The sequence below is a fragment of the Dendrobates tinctorius genome, unplaced genomic scaffold, assembly GCF_039654945.1.
Source record: "Dendrobates tinctorius isolate UK_male_01 unplaced genomic scaffold, ASM3965494v1 ptg000051l, whole genome shotgun sequence".
Classification (NCBI taxonomy): Eukaryota; Metazoa; Chordata; class Amphibia; order Anura; family Dendrobatidae; genus Dendrobates; species Dendrobates tinctorius.
In genome coordinates, this window is record NW_027361719.1 from 22859439 (window position 1) to 22880403 (window position 20965).

Consider the following 20965-nt stretch of genomic DNA (forward strand, 5'->3'; position numbering starts at 1 on the left):
TGTGGCATTGATATTCTCCATCTGGGGATTAGAGGGGGTAACTATAAAAAGATCTTGGCCCAGATGGAGACTCGTTGGATTGTTTTGTTGGACACTATGGCCCCTAAGGGCCTAAATGAACATCTCAGTTTTGCACCTTTCCTATGAGTTCTAGTTCCTGTATAAATGGCCTATGTTTGTCATCTGCTGGTTCTATCACTGCCTTATGTCCTTTGTTTCAATATTGTTTTTATTTCACTGTTTTTAATTAATTAATTAATTTTTTGAATTTTTTGTGTGTATTATAGGATTCCTTTTCTCTCAATTTGTGATATATTTAGAGCTCCCAAAATTTGAAACGGCTGCAGAATTTTTGAAAAGAGGGGAAGAAAAACCCAAACAGATGGATATATTGTGATGATTCCTTCCTCATCTTCTCTGCTGCTTGTTTTTTACCTATATATATATATCTGTTGAGCCTTATATCATTCTGTATTATTTATTTTTTGTTTATTCTGTATTGTTGTTGGTGCATTTATTTGTTTCTTAGTTTTTTCTGCTTCGTTTTTTCTGTACCCCTTTCTTATTTTTGGGTGTTTATTTTGTTACATCATTATTGGGGCGGACTACCTGCCTTTCTGTATATTATGTACTTTTGGGTTCACCCATATGTATTATTATATTAATGGTGGCAGATTTTGCGGAGCCAAGGTGGTTGTGCGCGTTCGTGGTAGTGGGCGCTTGTGTCCTTTGGCTGCAGGGCGTCTCTATGCCTCCATGCACAGCGGGACAATCGTTGTCCTGTTTGTGCATAGGATGGCATGACGCCCGGGCTGTGTGGAGGACCTGGCGCGCACACCGCGCATGCGCCGTCACAAACCACCGCTATTGGCTCCTCTGCATCACGTGACCCATCATATGAGCTATTTCAAGGTCCTATTCCGCACTATTCACTATCCCCTTGAGGAAGCAGGCTTCAGAGCCCGCGAAACGCGCGTCGGGGGTGGACATTGGGCACCTGGGGCTCCCTCTCTGGCTTCTCAGATCCCGGTAAGCGGTACTATTTAGTTATTTAACTTGGCTATTCAGGATATATCGCGGTTATGTTGCGGTCTATGATGGGAACTTCCTGACCTGCCCCTTATACACTTTTTCTTTTGGTCACTTGACCTGTGGATTTGCTTGCAACGGGATTGTTTTGCCAGAGGGGTGGCCCTTGTGTTTTGCTTGTATGCTCCTTGGTGCACTGTCTTACTATGTACAATCATTTATATATTTTGTATGCATAAATAAACATTTATATTTTTATACAAAAAGTATTTTTCTTGCTGTCACCGTGTACTCCAGTTTCTCTTGTTATGGCATAATTTATTGGAGTTGGTGAATTTGTTTGCTGGGAGGCTCACCAGGTGGTGATGTCATCCTGTGCATTTTTCTGTACACTGATTTTGTTTTTAAAGCAGGTTTTGTGGGAGTCCAATATCCCAAGTACAGGCCATCAATATCAGATCAGTGGGGTCCAACTCTGGCACCCTTCTACAATCAGCTGATTAAAGAGGCTGTGACGCTTCTCCAAGCATTGGATTTCCTTCTTTACCAGCACAAGTCTAATGATGGGGATAATTACAATCACAGTAATGCTTGGCTTAGTTCACACTACACTTTTTGTCTCCCAACATAGGACTTAAATGTAAGCTGTGTCACATACTGGAATCTGTCACCCGTAAGGAAATTTAGGAGATGGAAACTTTTTTTTACAGGTATTGCTCAATGGGAAAAGGTATGCAAATTTGTAGCCTCCTCTAAGACATCTCATCCAGCCAACCAGTATCCGATGCTGTATTGAAGGGCAGCTGTTTGGTTTTAGATCAGATAGTCCACACTGTTGCAAAACACCATAAGAGTGGTCCGCGGCCACTAAGGCTAAAATCCTATAATAAATGATGTCCTAAAGCTGTAGCTAGGCTTCACGTGGGGAAGTACTGAGAGATATTTACCCCAAAAAGGCTAACCAACCTGCAAAATTAATCACTAAAGCTTACATAAAGGGAGGAATTGAATAATATCTACCCCCACGTGAGTTAGCCTATGAATACTATATTCATACATTATTAGTGAATTTTCCAATATTGAACTTTGCATTAATAGCCCCCAGCAGTTAACAGCCACATTGCATGAGGAGGTAGTACATCTAGACTGTATGATCAATATATTACGCTAGTATATATATATATATATATATATATATATATTTTGCATATTATTTTCCCAGAGGAGCATTGCATGGCGAAGAAGCCTCCTTACCTTGACAAGCCAGAGCTGGTATGTCACTCTCCACCAGGAGAGACCTTACCCCTTAGATTTCAGTCCAGAGCCTCTCACCCAGCCAAATCAGTTCTCATACTTTGCACTGATGAGGGCCAATAGCCCGAAACACCGTGTCTGCAAACTGAGATTCTGATTTGGCTTTTATCCTGTCATATTACAAGACTCGTTAAAGGGCTTGATTGTGACTTGTAGGATCGCTACTACCAACAGGTGGCGCTATAGAGGTCAAGTCCGCTTCCTCTCTGAAGAGGCAATTTGCATATATTAAGCTAGGACACCAACAGCTATTGTGGACTCTAATTTTAATGAGCACATTTTTCTTATCATTATTATTTAATCTTATTCAGCTCAGAATCTTTAGTTAGGGTCTATTTGCCTTTCGGCAATCAGACAAAAATTATTGGCACCTCCAACTTAATATTTGGTTGCACACCCTTTGGAATAAATAACTGCAATCAATCACTTCCTATAACCAGCAACAAGCTTCTTACACCTCTCAACTGGAATTTTGGACCACTCTTCTTTTGCAATCTGCTCCAGACCTCTCATATTTGAAGGCGCCGTCTTCCCAACAATAATTTTAAGATCTCACCACAGGTATTCAATGGCATTTAGATCCTGACTCATTGCTGACCACTTCAGAACTCTCCTGTGCTTTGCTTCCATCCATTTCTGGGTGCTTCTTGAAGTATGTTTGGAGTCATTGTCCTACCGGAAGACCCATGACCTAGGACACAACCCCAGCTTTCTGACACTGGGCATTACATTGTGATGCCAAATCCTTTGGTAATCTTCAGATTTCATGATACCTTGCACACATTCAAGGCATCCAGTGCCAGAGTAGGCAAAACAATCCCAAAACACCTTTGAACCTCCATATTTGACTGTAGGTCTCATTCCATTTACAGTAAACAGTAGAAAGTGTTTTACCAAAAAGCTTTATCTTGGTCTCATCTGTCCACAAGATGCTTTCCCAGAAGGATTTTGGCTTACTCACTTAATACATATATATATGTATATATCTTTATATCTATATATATATATATATATATATATACACACTACTGTTCAAAAGTTTGAGGTCACCCAGACAATTTTGTGTTTTCCATGAAAACTTATACTTTTATTAATCAAATGAGTTACCAAATGAATTTAAAATCTAGTCCAGACAAGTTTTGAAAAAAAGATTTTTATTTGAAGTAATAATTTTCTACTTTAAACTTTGCTTTTGTCAAAGAATGCTCCCTTTGCAGCAATTACAGCATTGCAGACCTTTGGCATTCTAGCAGTTAATTTGCTGAGGTAATCTGGAGAAATTTCACCCCATGCTTCCAGAAGTCCCTCCCACAAGTTGGTTTGGCTTGATGGGCACTTTTTGCATACCATACGGTCAAGCTGCTCCCACAACAGCTCAATGGGGTTGAGATCCGGTGACTGCGCTGGCCGCTCCATTACAGATAGAATACCAGCTGCCTGCTTCTTCCCTAAATAGTTCTTGCATAATTTGGAGGTGTGCTTTGGGTCATTGTCCTGTTGTAGGATGAAATTGGTTCCAATCAAGCGCTGTCCACCACAGTGTATGGCATGACGTTGCAAAATGGAGTGATAGCCTTCCTTATTCAAAATCCCTTTTACCTTGTACAAATCCCCCAATTTACCAGCACCAAAGCAACCCCAGACCATCACATTACCTCCACCATGCTTAACAGATGGCGTCAGGCACACTTCCAGCATCTTTTCAGTTGTTCTATGTCTCACAAATGTTCTTCTGTGTGATCCAAACACCTCAAACTTGGATTCGTCTGTCCATAACACTTTTTACCAATCTTCCTCTGTCCAATGTCTGTGTTCTTTTGCACATATTCTTTTCCTTTTATTAGGCAGTCTCAGATATGGCTTTTTCTTTGCCACTCTACCTTGAAGGCCAGCATCCCGGAGTCGCCTCTTCACTGTAGACGTTGACACTGGTGTTTTGCGTGTACTATTTAATGAAGCTGCCAGTTGAGGACCTGTGAGGTGTCGATTTCTTAAACTACAGACTCTAATGTACTTGTCTTGTTGCTCAGTTGTGCAGCAGGGCCTCCCACTTATCTTTCTACTCTGGGTAGATCCTGTTTGTGCTCTCCTCTGAAGGGAGTAGTATATACCATTGTAGGAAATCCTCAGTTTCTTGGCAATTTCTCGCATGGAATAGCCTTCATTTCTAAGAACAAGAATAGACTGTCCAGTTTCACATGAAAGTTTTTTTCTGGCCATTTTGAGAGTTTAATGGAACCAACAAATGTAATGCTCCAGATTCTCAACTAGCTCAAAGGAAGGTCAGGTTTATAGCTTCTCTATTCAGCCAAACTGTTTTCAGCTGTACTAACATACTTGTACAAGGGTTTTCAAGGGTATTCTAACCATCCATTAGCCTTCTTACACAGTTAGCAAACACAAAGTACCATAAGAACACTGGAGTGATGGCTGTTGGAAATGGGCCTCTATACACCTATGAAGATATTGCATTACAAACCAGACGTTTGCAGCTAGAATAGTCATTTACCACATTAACAATGTATAGAGTGTAGTTCTGAATCATTTAATGTTAGCTTAATTGGAAAAAAAACTGTGCTTTTCTTTCAAAAATATGGAAATTTCTACGTGACCCTAAACTTTTGAACGGTAGTGTATATTACATTTTCATCTGTATAAGGGCTACTTTGCTGTTTTTCCTGTGCATGGAGTATAGGTTAACACTCATTGGTGGACACACTTGCTCAGTAGCTTCCCTCATCATGCTGCATAGTGATCTGGCAGTGAGGAGGCCAATACCATGTACCATGTGGAGATTAGAGGAGAACATCAGCATGTACAGTAGATGTAACAAAAAGGGATGAGTGAAGAAAGGGGGATATAAATATATGATTATATTTATTAGTAGGATTACAGAGGCTGTATATGGGGGACTATTTTCGCTATAGATCAGGGGAGGAAAACATGACTTTGAAAGTGAGCAGAAGCTGAGAAATTCTGTTGCTTTCTGATTAATATCTGTGTCCGCACACAGGAAGTGAAGGGACCAGATCTGCATGTGACTAAAGAGGCTGAAAAGGGTGAAAATTACACTGGAGAATGGTGTTTTTTGTATTGATATAGTAAAAGTAATTATGTAGTCTACAGTATGCCATGGATATTTTTCATTTGACATAACCCCTCAAAGATTCAGACTACATGTAGTGCAACTAGTTAGTAAATTCACGGGTGCAGGAACTTGTTCAAAACAAGTGATCAAAGCCCATTGACAGTGACAAATACATAATCATAGGGGTCCTCTATAAAGGAGCAACCCCCTATAGAAAGACTGAGCCAGCCCCTTAGTTGACCTTTTTGGAGCTTATTGGTCATTCTATTCAATTCTTTGAGAACTCTAGCGGTTCATTTATATGCAGCTTACAGCCGATAGATATAACTACTGTTCCCGCTCCTTCGTGGATGAAATTCTGTATTTTCTGAGAATAGTGGAGTAGGATGGGTATGTTCACACCGCTTCAGAATCCACATCAAAAGTGACATGGAAAAATACTGTGTGTGTGCGTATAAACAGCATTATGGGTCTGCAATTGAAAACTATAGGTGGCAAATTGTGGGTGATTTTATGTGGATTTGGGTGCAGAATGGTAAAAAAATAGAATCTCAGGTGAACTACTTATTTTTATCATACTTTTGTTAAAAAAACCAATATTTTTAATTTTTAAATAGCAAAAAGTAAACTAAACATTTATCAATAAAAGGCTTTACACTATGAACTTTGGCACATTGCAAACTTTTTGAATCTATACAAACAGAAGAACATCTTCATGTGCACAGTCAGGTATAATCCGAGAGGAAAGCGCATATAATCCTGCCCGATGGCTGCCATACCCACTACATCTTACTCAAGTGCTGCCATAGTCAGGCTGTCAGCCAATCAGATGGCGGAGTTTGGTGTTCAGCTCCCTCTCCTTGGCCAGCAGGTCACCACTATGCTTCTTGTAGGCCTCAAACTCTCGTTGTAGTTGTGCCAACTCTTTTTCGCTGTCTGCCAGTCTTGTATTTAGCTCCACAACTCTAGCACCAGCATCTACAGCAGCCACGTCTCTCTGATAGCGCTCTTCTGCCTCCCGCTGCGCCTTCTCCGCGGCCTGCAGGCGACCACTAATATCAGCAACTTCTCTCTGTCGCTCTTGTATAGAACGTCCGCGCTCCATGCACAGGTGTAGGAGGTCCTGCTTCTCCTGATTTAGTTCTGCCATCTTCTTTTCAGCTTCTTTTTGCTCAGTGTTTTGTACCTTCTCCAAGTGGAGCATCTTCTCCTGTAGCTCCTGGCACGTCAGCTCTGAAAGCTGAAAATCACAGATTATATATAAATAAGAAGTGCTTACCATTGAGTACATTGTGATGTGTGTATAATACATAGCAACTAGATAGCAGGATTAACAATAATGCACAAAAATGCTAGATTCACGGTCACTTGGAATTTCATCCTAAATATCTGTCTATTCAACGTAATAATCTGATCGATTTTCTAATATACTTTAATACAAAAATTCCCTAACATTCCCTCTCTACTCTTATCTTTCTGCTTTTTTTTTATTTTTCCATTCTGATGAAGATTTGTTTGAAAATTCCCAGTGCATGCTGTGATAGTCAAATTGGACATGTTCCGGGGGCTGGGGTTGCGGTAGCTTTCCTCACCGTGAAATGAAGCGTCATCAATGACATCTGTTTAAAGGGCTGGGCTATTCTCTGATCTAGCGAGCATGCATTAGCTGTTAATTCCAACATAGGCTCAGTCTGTGCTCCCTACTCACAGTACTTTTATTCCTTTGAGTGCACAATGACAGTGCACACTCAAAGCAATAAAAATCACAATTTAATTATTTAAACATCATACAATGTGATTTTCATTTCAGATTCTGTCTCTCACAGTTAAAGTGTATCTATGCTAAAAATTACAGACCTCTCTGTTCTTTGTAGGTGGGAAAACTTGCAAGATTGGCAGTGTATCAAATACTGATTCTCCCCACTGTATATAGAGATTTGGGATTCATTCATGTTTGGTTATTATTATCATGAAGAGTAATACATGTACAGCACCATGGAATAAATGGTGCTATATAAATAAATAATAATAATAATACATGTATGCTATCTACTTTGGGTTTCAAATCTTCAGAATTCTCGCTTCTGCTTACTGTCAGTGAATAGAAACACATTGCGGTGCTGAATCTACCTTTCTAATCCCCAAAGCAGAGCGTTTGCCTAACTGTACCCAGAGGTGGGAATACTTCAGCAGATTTGTACCGGTTTTCAGCCACTTTGATGTTCACAAGAAAGCTTTCATTTACTGACAGCAAGCAGAGATTTTACGAATAATGAGTATGTCACATAGCAGCAGAATAAACCAATAATCCCCTAAAACGAAGGCTTCTATCAGATTACAGGAGCCACTGCCACGATTGCTGCACAGGAAATAAAGGACGACCTGCAAGGGAAATAATTGCTGATGGCAGAAGGTGGAAAATCTAATTTGCTTGTTATTTCCAGCTCACTGCTCTGTGCTCTTGGTAACGCTCTAAGCCACCAATCCATACATCTCCTAACCGTATACTCACACGTTATGTGCGGTCTGTCTATGTGACACTCTGTCCCCTCTCCTGACATGTCTGAGAATCTCTTCTTATCACTGTGTGTTGTTGTCGTCCTTAAGATATTCCTCCTGGAAATGGATGAATAAATTGGCAACTGGGTGCCAGTAGTGGTGTCACTACTGTAAAACAACCCCTAACTGGTTAAATAAAAGTGGTCACTGTATTCATAGGAAGAATATCTGAGGAATGGCAGAATGTAGAGTAAAGATGCTGTAAAGCATGGGCGGGGAACCTCAGGCCGAGGGCTGTTGATGGCATGCGATGACATTTTCTCCAGCCTCTCAGGCAGATTCCCAGGGACCGCAGTGCTCGGGCAGGCAGCTGCGTTTTGACGGCTGCCATCTCTTTAATTTCATCTTGCTCTGTGAGCACGTGCATGCAACGTAACTACTGAATGCTGCGGAGCGTGCCATGAAAGATTATGTCCAGATGCTGGTTGGTGCCAGTCTATATTCTCACAAACGACAACAGCGTCAGCCCCAGCGTCTACTGTGATGACTACACCGCAGCCCGAGCGTCTACTGTGATGACTACACCGCAGCCCGAGCGTCTACTATGATGACTACACCGCAGCCCGAGCGTCTACTGTGATGACTACACCGCAGCCCGAGCGTCTACTGTGATGACTACACCGCAGCCCGAGCGTCTACTGTGATGACTACACCGCAGCCCGAGCGTCTACTGTGATGACTACACCGCAGCCCGAGCGTCTACTGTGATGACTACACCGCAGCCCCAGCATCTACTGTGATGACTACACCGCAGCCCGAGCGTCTACTGTGATGACTACACCGCAGCCCGAGCGTCTACTGTGATGACTACACCGCAGCCCGAGCGTCTACTGTGATGACTACACCGCAGCCCGAGCGTCTACTGTGATGACTACACCGCAGCCCGAGCGTCTACTGTGATGACTACACCGCAGCCCCAGCGTCTACTGTGATGACTATACCGCAGCCCCAGCATCTACTGTGATGACTACACCGCAGCCCCAGCGTCTACTGTGATGACTACACCGCAGCCCCAGCGTCTACTGTGATGACTACACCGCCGCCCCAGCGTCTACTGTGATGACTATACCGCAGCCTCAGCGTCTACTCTGATGACTACACCGCAGCCCGAGCGTCTACTGTGATGACTATACAGCAGCCCAAGCGTCTACTGTGATGACTACACCGCAGCCCCAGCGTCTACTGTGATGACTACACCGCAGCCCGAGCGTCTACTGTGATGACTATACCGCAGCCCGAGCGTCTACTGTGATGACTATACCGCAGCCCCAGTAGGGCAGCACAGTGGCTCCGTGGATAGCACTGCAGCCTTGCAGCGCTGGGGTCCTGGGTTCAAAACCCACCAAGGACATCTGCAAGGAGTCTGTATGTTCTCCCTGCGTTTGTGTGGGTTTCCTCCGGGTTCCTCCCACACACCAAAGACATACTGATAGGGAATTTAGAGTGTGAGCCCCATCGGGGACAGTGCCAATAATGTCTGTAAAGCGCTGTGAGATTAATGGCGCTATATAAATGAATAAAATAAATCTGCAAGGAGTTTGTATGTTCTCCCAGTGTTTGCGTGGGTTTCCTCCTGGTACTCCGGTTTCCACCCACATTCCAAAGACATACTGATAGGGAGTTTAGATTGTGAGCCCCATCGGTGACAGTGTTGATAATGTGTGCACACTGTAAAGCGCTGCAGAATATGTTAGAGCTATGTAAAAATAAAGATTATTATTATAAATATTGTGATGACTACACTGCAGCCCCAGCATCTACTGTGATGACTATACCTCAGCCCCAGCGTCTCCTGTGACGACTATAACGCATTTCCAGTGATTACTATACTAAAACCCCAGTGTCTATTGTGATGACTACACCGCAGCCCCAGAGTTTCCTGTGATAATTATACTGCAAACCCAGCATCTCCTGTGAGACCTATACTGCAGCCCTGGCGTTTCATGTGTTGTCTATACCACAGCCCCATGTCTTGTGATGTCTTTACCACAGCCCCAGGGTCTCCTGTGATATCTATACCACAAACCTAGCATCTCCTGTGCTAACTATACAACAGCAACTTGTCTCTTGTGATGTCTATACTGCAGCCCCAGCGCATCCTGTGATATCTATACCACAGCCTGAGTGTCTCATGTAATGATTATACCTCAGTCCCAGAGTCTCCTGTGATAACTATACCACAGCCCCTTTTCTCCTGTGATGTATGTGCCGCAGCCCCATGTTTCCTGTGATGTCTATATCGCACCCCAAGTCTCCTGTGATGATTACACCACAGCCCCAGCATCTCCTGTGATCACTATGCCGCAGTCCCAAGTCTCTGGTGATTTATATACTCCAGTTCAAGTGTATCCTATGTGATCTATATACTCCAGCCCCAGTGTCTCCTATGTGATGTACATGCAACAGTCTCGGTGTCTCCTATGTGATATATACTGCAGTCTTAGTATCTCCTATGTGATTTATAGATAGCAGTTTCGATATCTCCTATGTGATGTAATGGCAGTCTTGATCTCTATTGTGATTTATATACCAGTCTCTGTGTCTCCAATATAATGTAAACAGCTCTCTTTGTGACTCCTACGTGATGTGTCTCCTATGTGAGGTATACACTGCAGAACTCCCAATACTTGAGTCCTATAAATCTAATGTGATCAGTGATGAATTTCGCACTGTGAAGAGACCTGATTCAAATCTGGAGAAGCAATTACGAGTAGCTACATCACACATGCCACCTAAAATCACAGCAGCAACAAAGAGAAACAGATCCAGCCATCACAGCAGGGGTGAGTTAATTAAACGGAATCTGTCAGTAGGTTTTTGTTACCTCATCCAAGAGCAGAGCAATGTAAGCAAAATGACACTAAATTCAACTATGTATCACTTAGAATACTGGATGCAGCCATTCTCACATAATCAGAATTTTTAGATTTAGCATGAAGCAGAGCCGAGAAAGCTAACTCCGCCCCCATCAGGCTCTTCATATACACAGCCTATAGACAGTGAGCTGCTTATCACAGGAAGGGGTGGAGTTGGAACAATAAGGAAATTTCATGAATCAGAATCTGCCCAGTGTTTCATCAGCTTTTACATGACAATGACCCCAAACACACCTCCAGGCTGTGTAAGGGCTATTTGACCAAGAAGGAGAGTGATGGGGTGCTACGCCAGATGACCTGGCCTCCACAATCACCAGACCTGAAACCAATTGAGATGGTTTGGGGTGAGCTGGACCGCAGAGTGAAGGTAAAAGGGCCAACAAGTGCTAAGCATCTCTGGGAACTCCTTCAAGACTGTTGGAAGACCATTTCCGGTGACTACCTCTTGAAGCTCATCAAGAGAATGCCAAGAGTGTACAACGCAGTGATCAAAGCAAATGGTTGCTACAGTTAGGTCCATATATATTTGGACAGAGACATTTTTCTAATTTTGTTTCTAGACATTACCACAATGAATTTTAAACAAAACAATTCAGATGCAGTTGAAGTTCAGACTTTCAGCTTTCATTTGAGGGTATCCACATTAAAATTGGATAAAGGATTTAGGAGTTTCAGCTCCTTAACATGTGCCACCCTGTTTTTAATTGGACAATTGACTCCAAGGTTATTTCATGGACAGGTGTGGGCAATCCCTTCGTTATGTCATTCTCAATTTAGCAGATAAAAGGCCTGGAGTTGATTTGAGGTGTGGTGCTTGCATTTGGAAGGTTTTGCTGTGAAGGAAACATGTGGTCAAAGGAGCTCTCCATGCAGGTGAAACAAGCCATCCTTAAGCTGCAAAAACAGAAAAAACCCATCCGAGAAATTGCTACAACATTAGGAGTGGCAAAATCTACAGTTTGGTACATCCTGAGAAAGAAAGAAAGCACTGGTGAGCTCATCAATGCAAAAAGACCAGGGCACCCACGGAAGACAACAGTGGTGGATGATCGCAGAATAGTGTCCAGGGTGAAGAGAAACCCCTTCACAACAGCCAACCAAGTGAACACTCTCCAGGACGTAGGCGTATCAATATCCAAATCTACCATAAAGAGAAGACTGCATGAAAGTAAATACAGAGGGTTCACTGCAGGGTGCAAGCCACTCATAAGCATCAAGAATCAAAAGGCTAGACTGGACTTTGCTAATAAACATCTAAAAAGTCAGCACAGTTCTGGAAGAACATTCTTTGGACAGATGAAACCAAGATCAACCTCTACCAGAATGATGGAAAGAGAAAAGTATGGCGAAGGCGTGGTACAGCTCATGATCCAAAGCATACCACATCATCTGTAAAACACGGCAGAGGCAGTGTGATGGCTTGGGCATGCATGGCTGCCAGTTGCACTGGGTCACTAGTGTTTATTGATGATGTGACACAGGACAGAAGCAGCCGAATGAATTCTGAGGTATTCAGAGCCATAATGTGTGCTCAGATTCAGCCAAATGCAGCCAAACTGAGGAGTTTACTAAAGCAAAGAAGTGGAATATTCTTGAATGGCCAAGTCAGTCACCTGATCTCAACCCAATAGAGCATGCATTTCACTTGTTAAAGTCTAAACTTCAGACAGAAAGGCCCACAAACAAACAGCAACTGAAAACCACCACAGTGAAGGCCTGGCAGAGCATCAAAAAGGAGGAAACACACGTCTGGTGATGTCCATGAGTTCAAGACTTCAGGCAGTCATTGCCAACAAAGGGTTTTCAACCAAGTACTAGAAATGAACATTTTATTTACAATTATTTAATCTGTCCAATTACTTCTGGTCCCTTTAAAAACAGGGTGGCACATGTTAAGGGGCTGAAACTCCTAAACCCTTCATTCAATGTTAATGTGGATACCCTCAAATGAAAGCTGAAAGGCTGAACTTCAACTGCATCTGAATTGTTTTGAGTGCTGTGACTTTTTCGCGCACCCATTGACTTCTATTGCAGGATGCGATCCGTTTTATGATTAGAATCTCGGCATGCTGCGATTTTTTTCCAGCCCGATTGTGATCTAATCCGAGCTGGAAAAAAAAAAAAAAACACAAATGAAGACCCAATCATAGATTAACATTGGTCAGAATTCAATCCGATTTTCTATTTGCTTGAATTCGTCCAATTTCATCGCAGGCGAGTACGAGCCCTTAGCCATGATGACATGCCATGTCGGGGTCATGACACAGATTTTGTATTTGGGGCCCAGATTTATAATGGATGGACCATGAGTGCAGGTGGCTGTTACCAAGGGGCTCGGCTGTCTAGTGCCCCCCCCCCCGTGTGCACCTCCTGCGATGGGTGGGGGCAGCACTCTGCAGGAATATTCATATATGAGGGGCATTACACTGTATGCCTGGGCATAATAATGGGGGGCTCACTAGGGGCATGATAATGGGGGGCTCACTAGGGGCATAATAATGGGGGGCTCACTAGGGGCATAATAATGGGGGGGGCTCACTAGGGGCATAATAATGGGGGGGGCTCACTAGGGGCATAATAATGGCCCCCTCACTAGGGGCATGATAATGGGGGGGCTCACTAGGGGCATGATAATGGGGGGGCTCACTAGGGGCATGATAATGGGGGGCTCACTAGGGGCATAATAATGGGGGGGCTCACTAGGGGCATAATAATGGGGGGGCTCACTAGGGGCATGATCATGGGGGGCTCACTAGGGGCATGATAATGAGGGGCATTACACTGTACGCCTGGGCATGATAATGGGGGGCTCACTAGGGGCATGATAATGGGGGGCTCACTAGGGGCATAATAATGGGGGGGGCTCACTAGGGGCATAATAATGGGGGGGGCTCACTAGGGGCATAATAATGGGGGGGGCTCACTAGGGGCATGATCATGGGGGGCTCACTAGGGGCATGATCATGGGGGGCTCACTAGGGGCATGATCATGGGGGGCTCACTAGGGGCATGATCATGGGGGGCTCACTAGGGGCATGATCATGGGGGGCTCACTAGGGGCATGATCATGGGGGGCTCACTAGGGGCATGATCATGGGGGGCTCACTAGGGGCATGATCATGGGGGGCTCACTAGGGGCATGATCATGGGGGGCTCACTAGGGGCATGATCATGGGGGGCTCACTAGGGGCATGATCATGGGGGGCTCACTAGGGGCATGATCATGGGGGGCTCACTAGGGGCATGATCATGGGGGGCTCACTAGGGGCATGATCATGGGGGGCTCACTAGGGGAATGATCATGGGGGGCTCACTAGGGGCATGATAATGAGGGGCATTACACTGTACGCCTGGGCATGATAATGGGGGGCTCACTAGGGGCATGATAATGGGGGGCTCACTAGGGGCATAATAATGGGGGGGGCTCACTAGGGGCATAATAATGGGGGGGGCTCACTAGGGGCATGATCATGGGGGGCTCACTAGGGGCATGATCATGGGGGGCTCACTAGGGGCATGATCATGGGGGGCTCACTAGGGGCATGATCATGGGGGGCTCACTAGGGGCATGATCATGGGGGGCTCACTAGGGGCATGATAATGGGGGGCTCACTAGGGGCATGATCATGGGGGGCTCACTAGGGGCATGATCATGGGGGGCTCACTAGGGGCATGATCATGGGGGGCTCACTAGGGGCATGATCATGGGGGGCTCACTAGGGGCATGATCATGGGGGGCTCACTAGGGGCATGATCATGGGGGGCTCACTAGGGGCATGATCATGGGGGGCTCACTAGGGGCATGATCATGGGGGGCTCACTAGGGGCATGATCATGGGGGGCTCACTAGGGGAATGATCATGGGGGGCTCACTAGGGGCATGATCATGGGGGGCTCACTAGGGGCATGATAATGGGGGGCTCACTAGGGGCATGATCATGGGGGGCTCACTAGGGGCATGATCATGGGGGGCTCACTAGGGGCATGATCATGGGGGGCTCACTAGGGGCATGATCATGGGGGGCTCACCCCTTCCAGCCGGAGGTGCAGGCTGCACAGCACACCCCTTACGGGGCAGGAGTCGCTCCTCAGCCCCTGCGCCCCCTCTGGTCGGACTCGCCTGCAGCCTCCGGCTCAGAGCGCGGATCTCCCCGGTGCCGGTGTCCCGCAGCTCCTCCAGCGTCGCCCGCAGCTCCTCGGCCTCCGCCCGCCGCGCCCTCTCCGCCCCCCGGAGCTCGGTGCTGGCGTCCTGCAGCCGGCTCCTCAGCTCCCGCAGGCTCCGCTCCTTCTCCTGCAGCGCCGGCTCCGTGCCCTCCCGCAGCCGCCGGTTCTCCGCCCGCAGCTCCTCGTTCTGCCGCTTGTGCTCGTCTTTGAAGCGGATCATGTCCTGGTGATTGGCGGCCAGCAGCCCGAACCTCTCCTCCAGCTGCTCCGCCCGCCGCCTCTCCGCGCTCAGCAGCCCCTCGGTGTCGGCGCTCCGGCTCTCCAGCTGCCGGTTGGCCTCCTCCAGGCCCTGGCACCGGAGCAGCGTGTCGTCCGCCCGCCGCTTCAGCAGGCAGATGAGCTGTGACTGCTCGTCCAGCCGGGACCGCAGCATCCCCATCTCCGTCTGCTCATCCCACAGCGCAGAGCTGACGCCTCGCACCGAAGCACCGGCCGGCTCTTCCCCGGACTTCCCCGGCATCCTGCGCTCTGCCGCCCGGTGCGAGGGTTCCCGTTGGGGCCGCACGCGTCTCCATGGTGACCGCATCGCTGGTTGTTATAGGCGGCCCCATTAGGAGACGAAGTTGACAGTAGCCAATCAGATCACAGACACAACCAGTCAATCACTAGTTACCATGGAGACGATAGCTTCTCATTCACAAACAATGTGCTGGGGTTTTACACTTCTTCTGCGAGTTGTCTCTTCAGAAAGGAAGAGGCCTAGAACTGAACTCTATAGCGCCACCTGTTGGAAGCAGCAGTCCTACAAGTCAACATAGACCCTACAACCAGCCTTGGCTGTATTTGAGGCCTCTGATTGGGGTCTAAGGGGTAACATTTCAGGTCATGCAATGCTCCTCTGGGAAATTAAATATGCAAATGATCTCTTCAGGAGTATTGCATGGCCTCTAAGTCTCCTCACACTGGACTGTCAGGCATTTTACTCTCCGCGAGGAGAAGCGTTACCCATTATACTGGTTCTGTGTTGAGCAGCACAGTCCAGAGAAGGAAGCAGTGGGAAGCAGCCTGGGCACAGGGGTGGGCAGATGAGAAGGTGTTATGAGGTGTTCATTGACTGTGAGACATATGTTACAGCGCAGACACACAGATTTGCCTTACTAACCAACTCTGCAAAACGTAGCCACCTTTCAGAATGCAAAATCTCACTGATAGCGCCCAAAAAGGGCACGGTGATTAAGGGCAAATATATTGGCGTACCAGCAGAAAAGCCGGCAACTATGGGCTGCGGCCATCTGAATGAAGATTCAGTTGGCCATAGTGTCCCAGGTGGTACTAGGCATAAAGACTGGCATCCCATGAGCAGGTTGTGCCCACTGTCCCAGAACAATCCCAGTTTATGCAAAGTCCCCCAAAATGGGTGTCTCAGGACATTTCTGGGAGGTCCTTGGGGCAGGATTTAAATGTTCTTATTTTGGGCATTAAAGGAGTTGTCCAGTGAAGATATGAGCTATTCCGCAGATAGGCGATAACCTATTAATCAGTGGGGATCCGATCTGCACTGAATGGCAAAACTGGGCACAGGCAAAATGGAGCACGTGGCAAAACGGCACAGGCAATACGGGGCACGGGGAACAGGCAAAACAGGGCACAGGCAAAATGGGGCACAGGAAAAGGGGAACAGGCAAAACTGGACACATGGCAAAACAAGGCACATGGTAAAACCGGGCACATGGCAAAAAGTAGCACAGGCAAAACTGGCACGATGCAAAAGAGGGCACATGGCAAAATGGGGCACAGGCAAAACCGGGCACATGAGAAAATGGGGCATATGGCAAAACAGGGCACATGGCAAAAGTGGGCACAGGCAAATGGGGCACATGGCAAAACGATCTGAACTGAATGGAGCGACGGTGCACATGCCTAACCACTAGTGTTGAGCATTCCGATACCGCAAGTATCGGGTATCGGCCGATACTTGCTGTATCGGAATTCCGATACCGACATCCGATATTTTTTCAATATCGGGCATCGGAATCGGAAGTTCAAAGTTGATTGACAGCCGAAATGACGTCATCATGATGCGCGGTGTGTGCGCATCATGATGCGCCGTCATTTCGGGCCTTCCGGGGGTCTCTGCCGGCCTGCCGGGGGGCTGTGCCGGCCTGCCGGGGGGCTGTGTGGACTGCCCGGGGTCTGTACCGGCCTGCCGGGGGACTGTGTCGGCCTGCCGGTGGTCTGTGCACCCTGTGGGGGTCTGTACCGGCCTGCCGGGGGGCTGTGCTGATGTCCGGGGGTCTGTGCAGGCATCGTCCGATGGGACTACAAGTCCCATCTGGCGATGCCTGCTACCATGACAGTGATTGACACATTAGCCAATGATGGGACAGTAGTAGTCCCATCATCCGGCTAATGTGTTAAATGTTTAAAAAAAAAAAAAAAATACTACATACATACTACATGCATGCTACATACATACTACATGCTACATACATACCACATATATACTACATGCATGCTACATACATACTACATGCTACATACATACTACATATATACTACATGCATGCTACATACATACTACATGCTACATACATGCTACATACATACTACATACATACTACATGCATGCTACATACATACTACATGCTACATATATACTACATGCTACATACATACTACATACATACTACATGCATGCTACATACATACTACATGCTACATACATACCACATATATACTACATGCATGCTACATACATACTACATGCTACATACATACTACATATATACTACATGCATGCTACATACATACTACATGCTACATACATGCTACATACATACTACATACATACTACATGCATGCTACATACATACTACATGCTACATATATACTACATGCTACATACATACTACATACATACTACATGCATGCTACATACATACTACATGCTACATACATACCACATATATACTAGATACATACTACATGCATGCTACATACATACTACATGCTACATACATACTACATGCTACATACATACTACATACATACTACATGCATGCTACATGCATACTACATGCTACATATATACTACATGCATGCTGCATACATACTACATACATACTACATATATACTACATGCATGCTACATACATGCTACATGCTACATACATACTACATACATTCTACATGCTACATACATACTACATACATACTACATATATGCATCATACATGCTACATACATACTACATACTACATATATGCATCATACATACTACATGCTACATACATACTACATACATACTACATACACTCACTGGCCACTTTATTAGGTACACCATGCTAGTAAGGGGTTGGACCCCCTTTTGCCTTCAGAACTGCCTCAATTCTTCGTGGCAGAGATTCAACAAGGTGCTGGAAGCATTCCTCAGAGATTTTGGACCATATTGACATGATGGCATCACACAGTTGGCGCAGATTTGTCGGCTGCACATCCCTGATGCGAATCTCCCATTCCACCACATCCCAAAGATGCTCTATTGGATTGAGATCTGGTGACTGAGGAGGCCATTTGAGTACAGTAAACTCATTGTCATGTTCAAGAAACCAATCTGAGATGATTCGAGCTTTATGACATGGCGCATTATCCTGCTGAAAGTAGCCATCAGATGTTGGGTACATTGTGGTCATAAAGGGATGGACATGGTCAGCAACAATACTCAGGTAGGCTGTGGCGTTGCAACGATGCTCAATTGGTACCAAGGGGCCCAAAGAGTGCCCAGAAAAAATTCCCCACACCATGACACCACCACCACCAGCCTGAACCGTTGATACAAGGCAGGATGGATCCATGCTTTCATGTTGTTTACGCCAAATTCTGACCCTACCATCCGAATGTCGCAGCAGAAATCGAGACTCATCAGACCAGGCAACGTTTTTCCAATCTTCTACTGTCCAATTTCGATGAGCTTGTGCAAATTGTAGCCTCAGTTTCCTGTTCTTAGCTGAGAGGAGTGGTACCCAGTGTGGTCTTCTGCTGCTGTAGCCCATCTGCCTCAAAGTTCGACGCACTGTGCGTTCAGAGATGCTCTTCTGCCTACCTTGGTTGTAACGGGTGGCAATTTGAGTCACTGTTGCCTTTCTATCAGCTCGAACCAGTCTGCCCATTCTCCTCTGACCTCTGGCATCAACATGGCATTTCCGGCCACAGAACTGCCGCTCACTGGATTTTTTTTCTTTTTCGGACCATTCTCTGTAAACCCTAGAGATGGTTGTGCGTGAAAATCCCAGTAGATCAGCAGTTTCTGAAATTCTCAGACCAGCCCTTCTGGCACCAACAATCATGCCACGTTCAAAGGCACTCAAATCACCTTTCTTCCCCATACTGATGCTCGGTTTGAACTGCAGGAGATTGTCTTGACCATGTCTACATGCCTAAATGCACTGAGTTGCCGCCATGTGATTGGCTGATTAGAAATTAAGTCTTAACACACAGTTGGACAGGTGTACCTAATAAAGTGGCCAGTGAGTGTATATACTACATGCATGCTACATACATACTGCATGCATGCTACATACATACTACATGCATGCTACATACATACTACATGCTACATACATACTACATACATACTACATGCATGCTACATACATACTACATGCTACATATATACTACATACATACTACATATATACTACATGCATGCTACATACATACTACATGCTACATACATACTACATACATACTACATGCATGCTACATACATACTACATACATACTACATGCATGCTACATACATACTACATGCTACATATATACTACGTACATACTACATATATACTACATGCATGCTACATACATACTACATACATACTACATGCATGCTACATACATACTACATACATACTACATGCTACATATATACTACATACATACTACATACATACTACATATATACTAAATGCATGCTACATACATACTACATGCTACATGCATGCTACATACATACTACATGCATGCTACATACATACTACATGCTACATACATACTACATACATACTACATGCATGCTACATACAATACATTCATACAATACATACATAGACATACAGTACATATAACATAGAGTAACATACTTACCAATACTTGTCACATTATTCCCCGAAGCCATTGTCGTCTACGGAATAAATATTAACATAACAAACCACAAAAATACTCACCCATGATCCGAAGCAGTCCACGAGTGTGTCCCACGACGATCTTGGGTAGAGAACTGCAGCATTAGCTGATGCTGCCGCTCTCTACGGGCTGCAGGAATCCAATGACGGAAGGTAGGTATCCTTCCTCACTGCATTCCTCCGCCACTTAAAAAAAAAAGTCCCTAGTCTCACTTTATGGTCTTTTACCATAAAGTGAGACTAGGGATTTTTTTTTTTAAGTGGCGGAGGAATACAGTGCGGAAGGATACCTACCTTCCGTCATTGGATTCCTGCAGCCCGTAGAGAGCGGCAGCATCAGCTGATGCTGCAGTTCTCTACCCAAGATCGTCGTGGGACACACTCGTGGACTGCTTCGGATCATGGGTGAGTATTTTTGTGGTTTGTTATGTTAATATTTATTCCGTAGACGACAATGGCTTCGGGGAACAATGTGACAAGTATTGGTAAGTATGTTACTCTATGTTATATGTACTGTATGTCTATGTATGTATTGTATGAATGTATTGTATGTAGCATGCATGTAGTATGTATGTAGTATGTATGTAGCATGTAGTATGTATGTAGCATGCATGTAGTATGTATGTAGCATGCATGTAGCATGTAGTATGTATGTAGCATGCATGTAGTATATGTGTAGTATGTATGTAGTATATATGTAGCATGTAGTATGTATGTAGCATGCATGTAGTATGTATGTAGTATGTATGTAGCAT

At 45.3% G+C, this 20965-nt stretch overlaps 1 protein-coding gene across 1 annotated transcript; it reads right to left on the minus strand.

The window, feature by feature from the left end:
* Positions 1-3477: 3477 nt before the first annotated feature.
* On the minus strand, positions 3478-15601 carry CCDC89 (coiled-coil domain containing 89). The gene is made up of 2 exons (XM_073576857.1): positions 14987-15601; positions 3478-6671 (listed from the first exon to the last, which is right to left on the minus strand). Exons 1-2 carry the CDS (start codon positions 15548-15550, stop codon positions 6249-6251), a joined length of 987 nt encoding a protein of 328 aa, XP_073432958.1. The 5' UTR covers positions 15551-15601; the 3' UTR covers positions 3478-6248.
* Positions 15602-20965: the final 5364 nt, after the last annotated feature.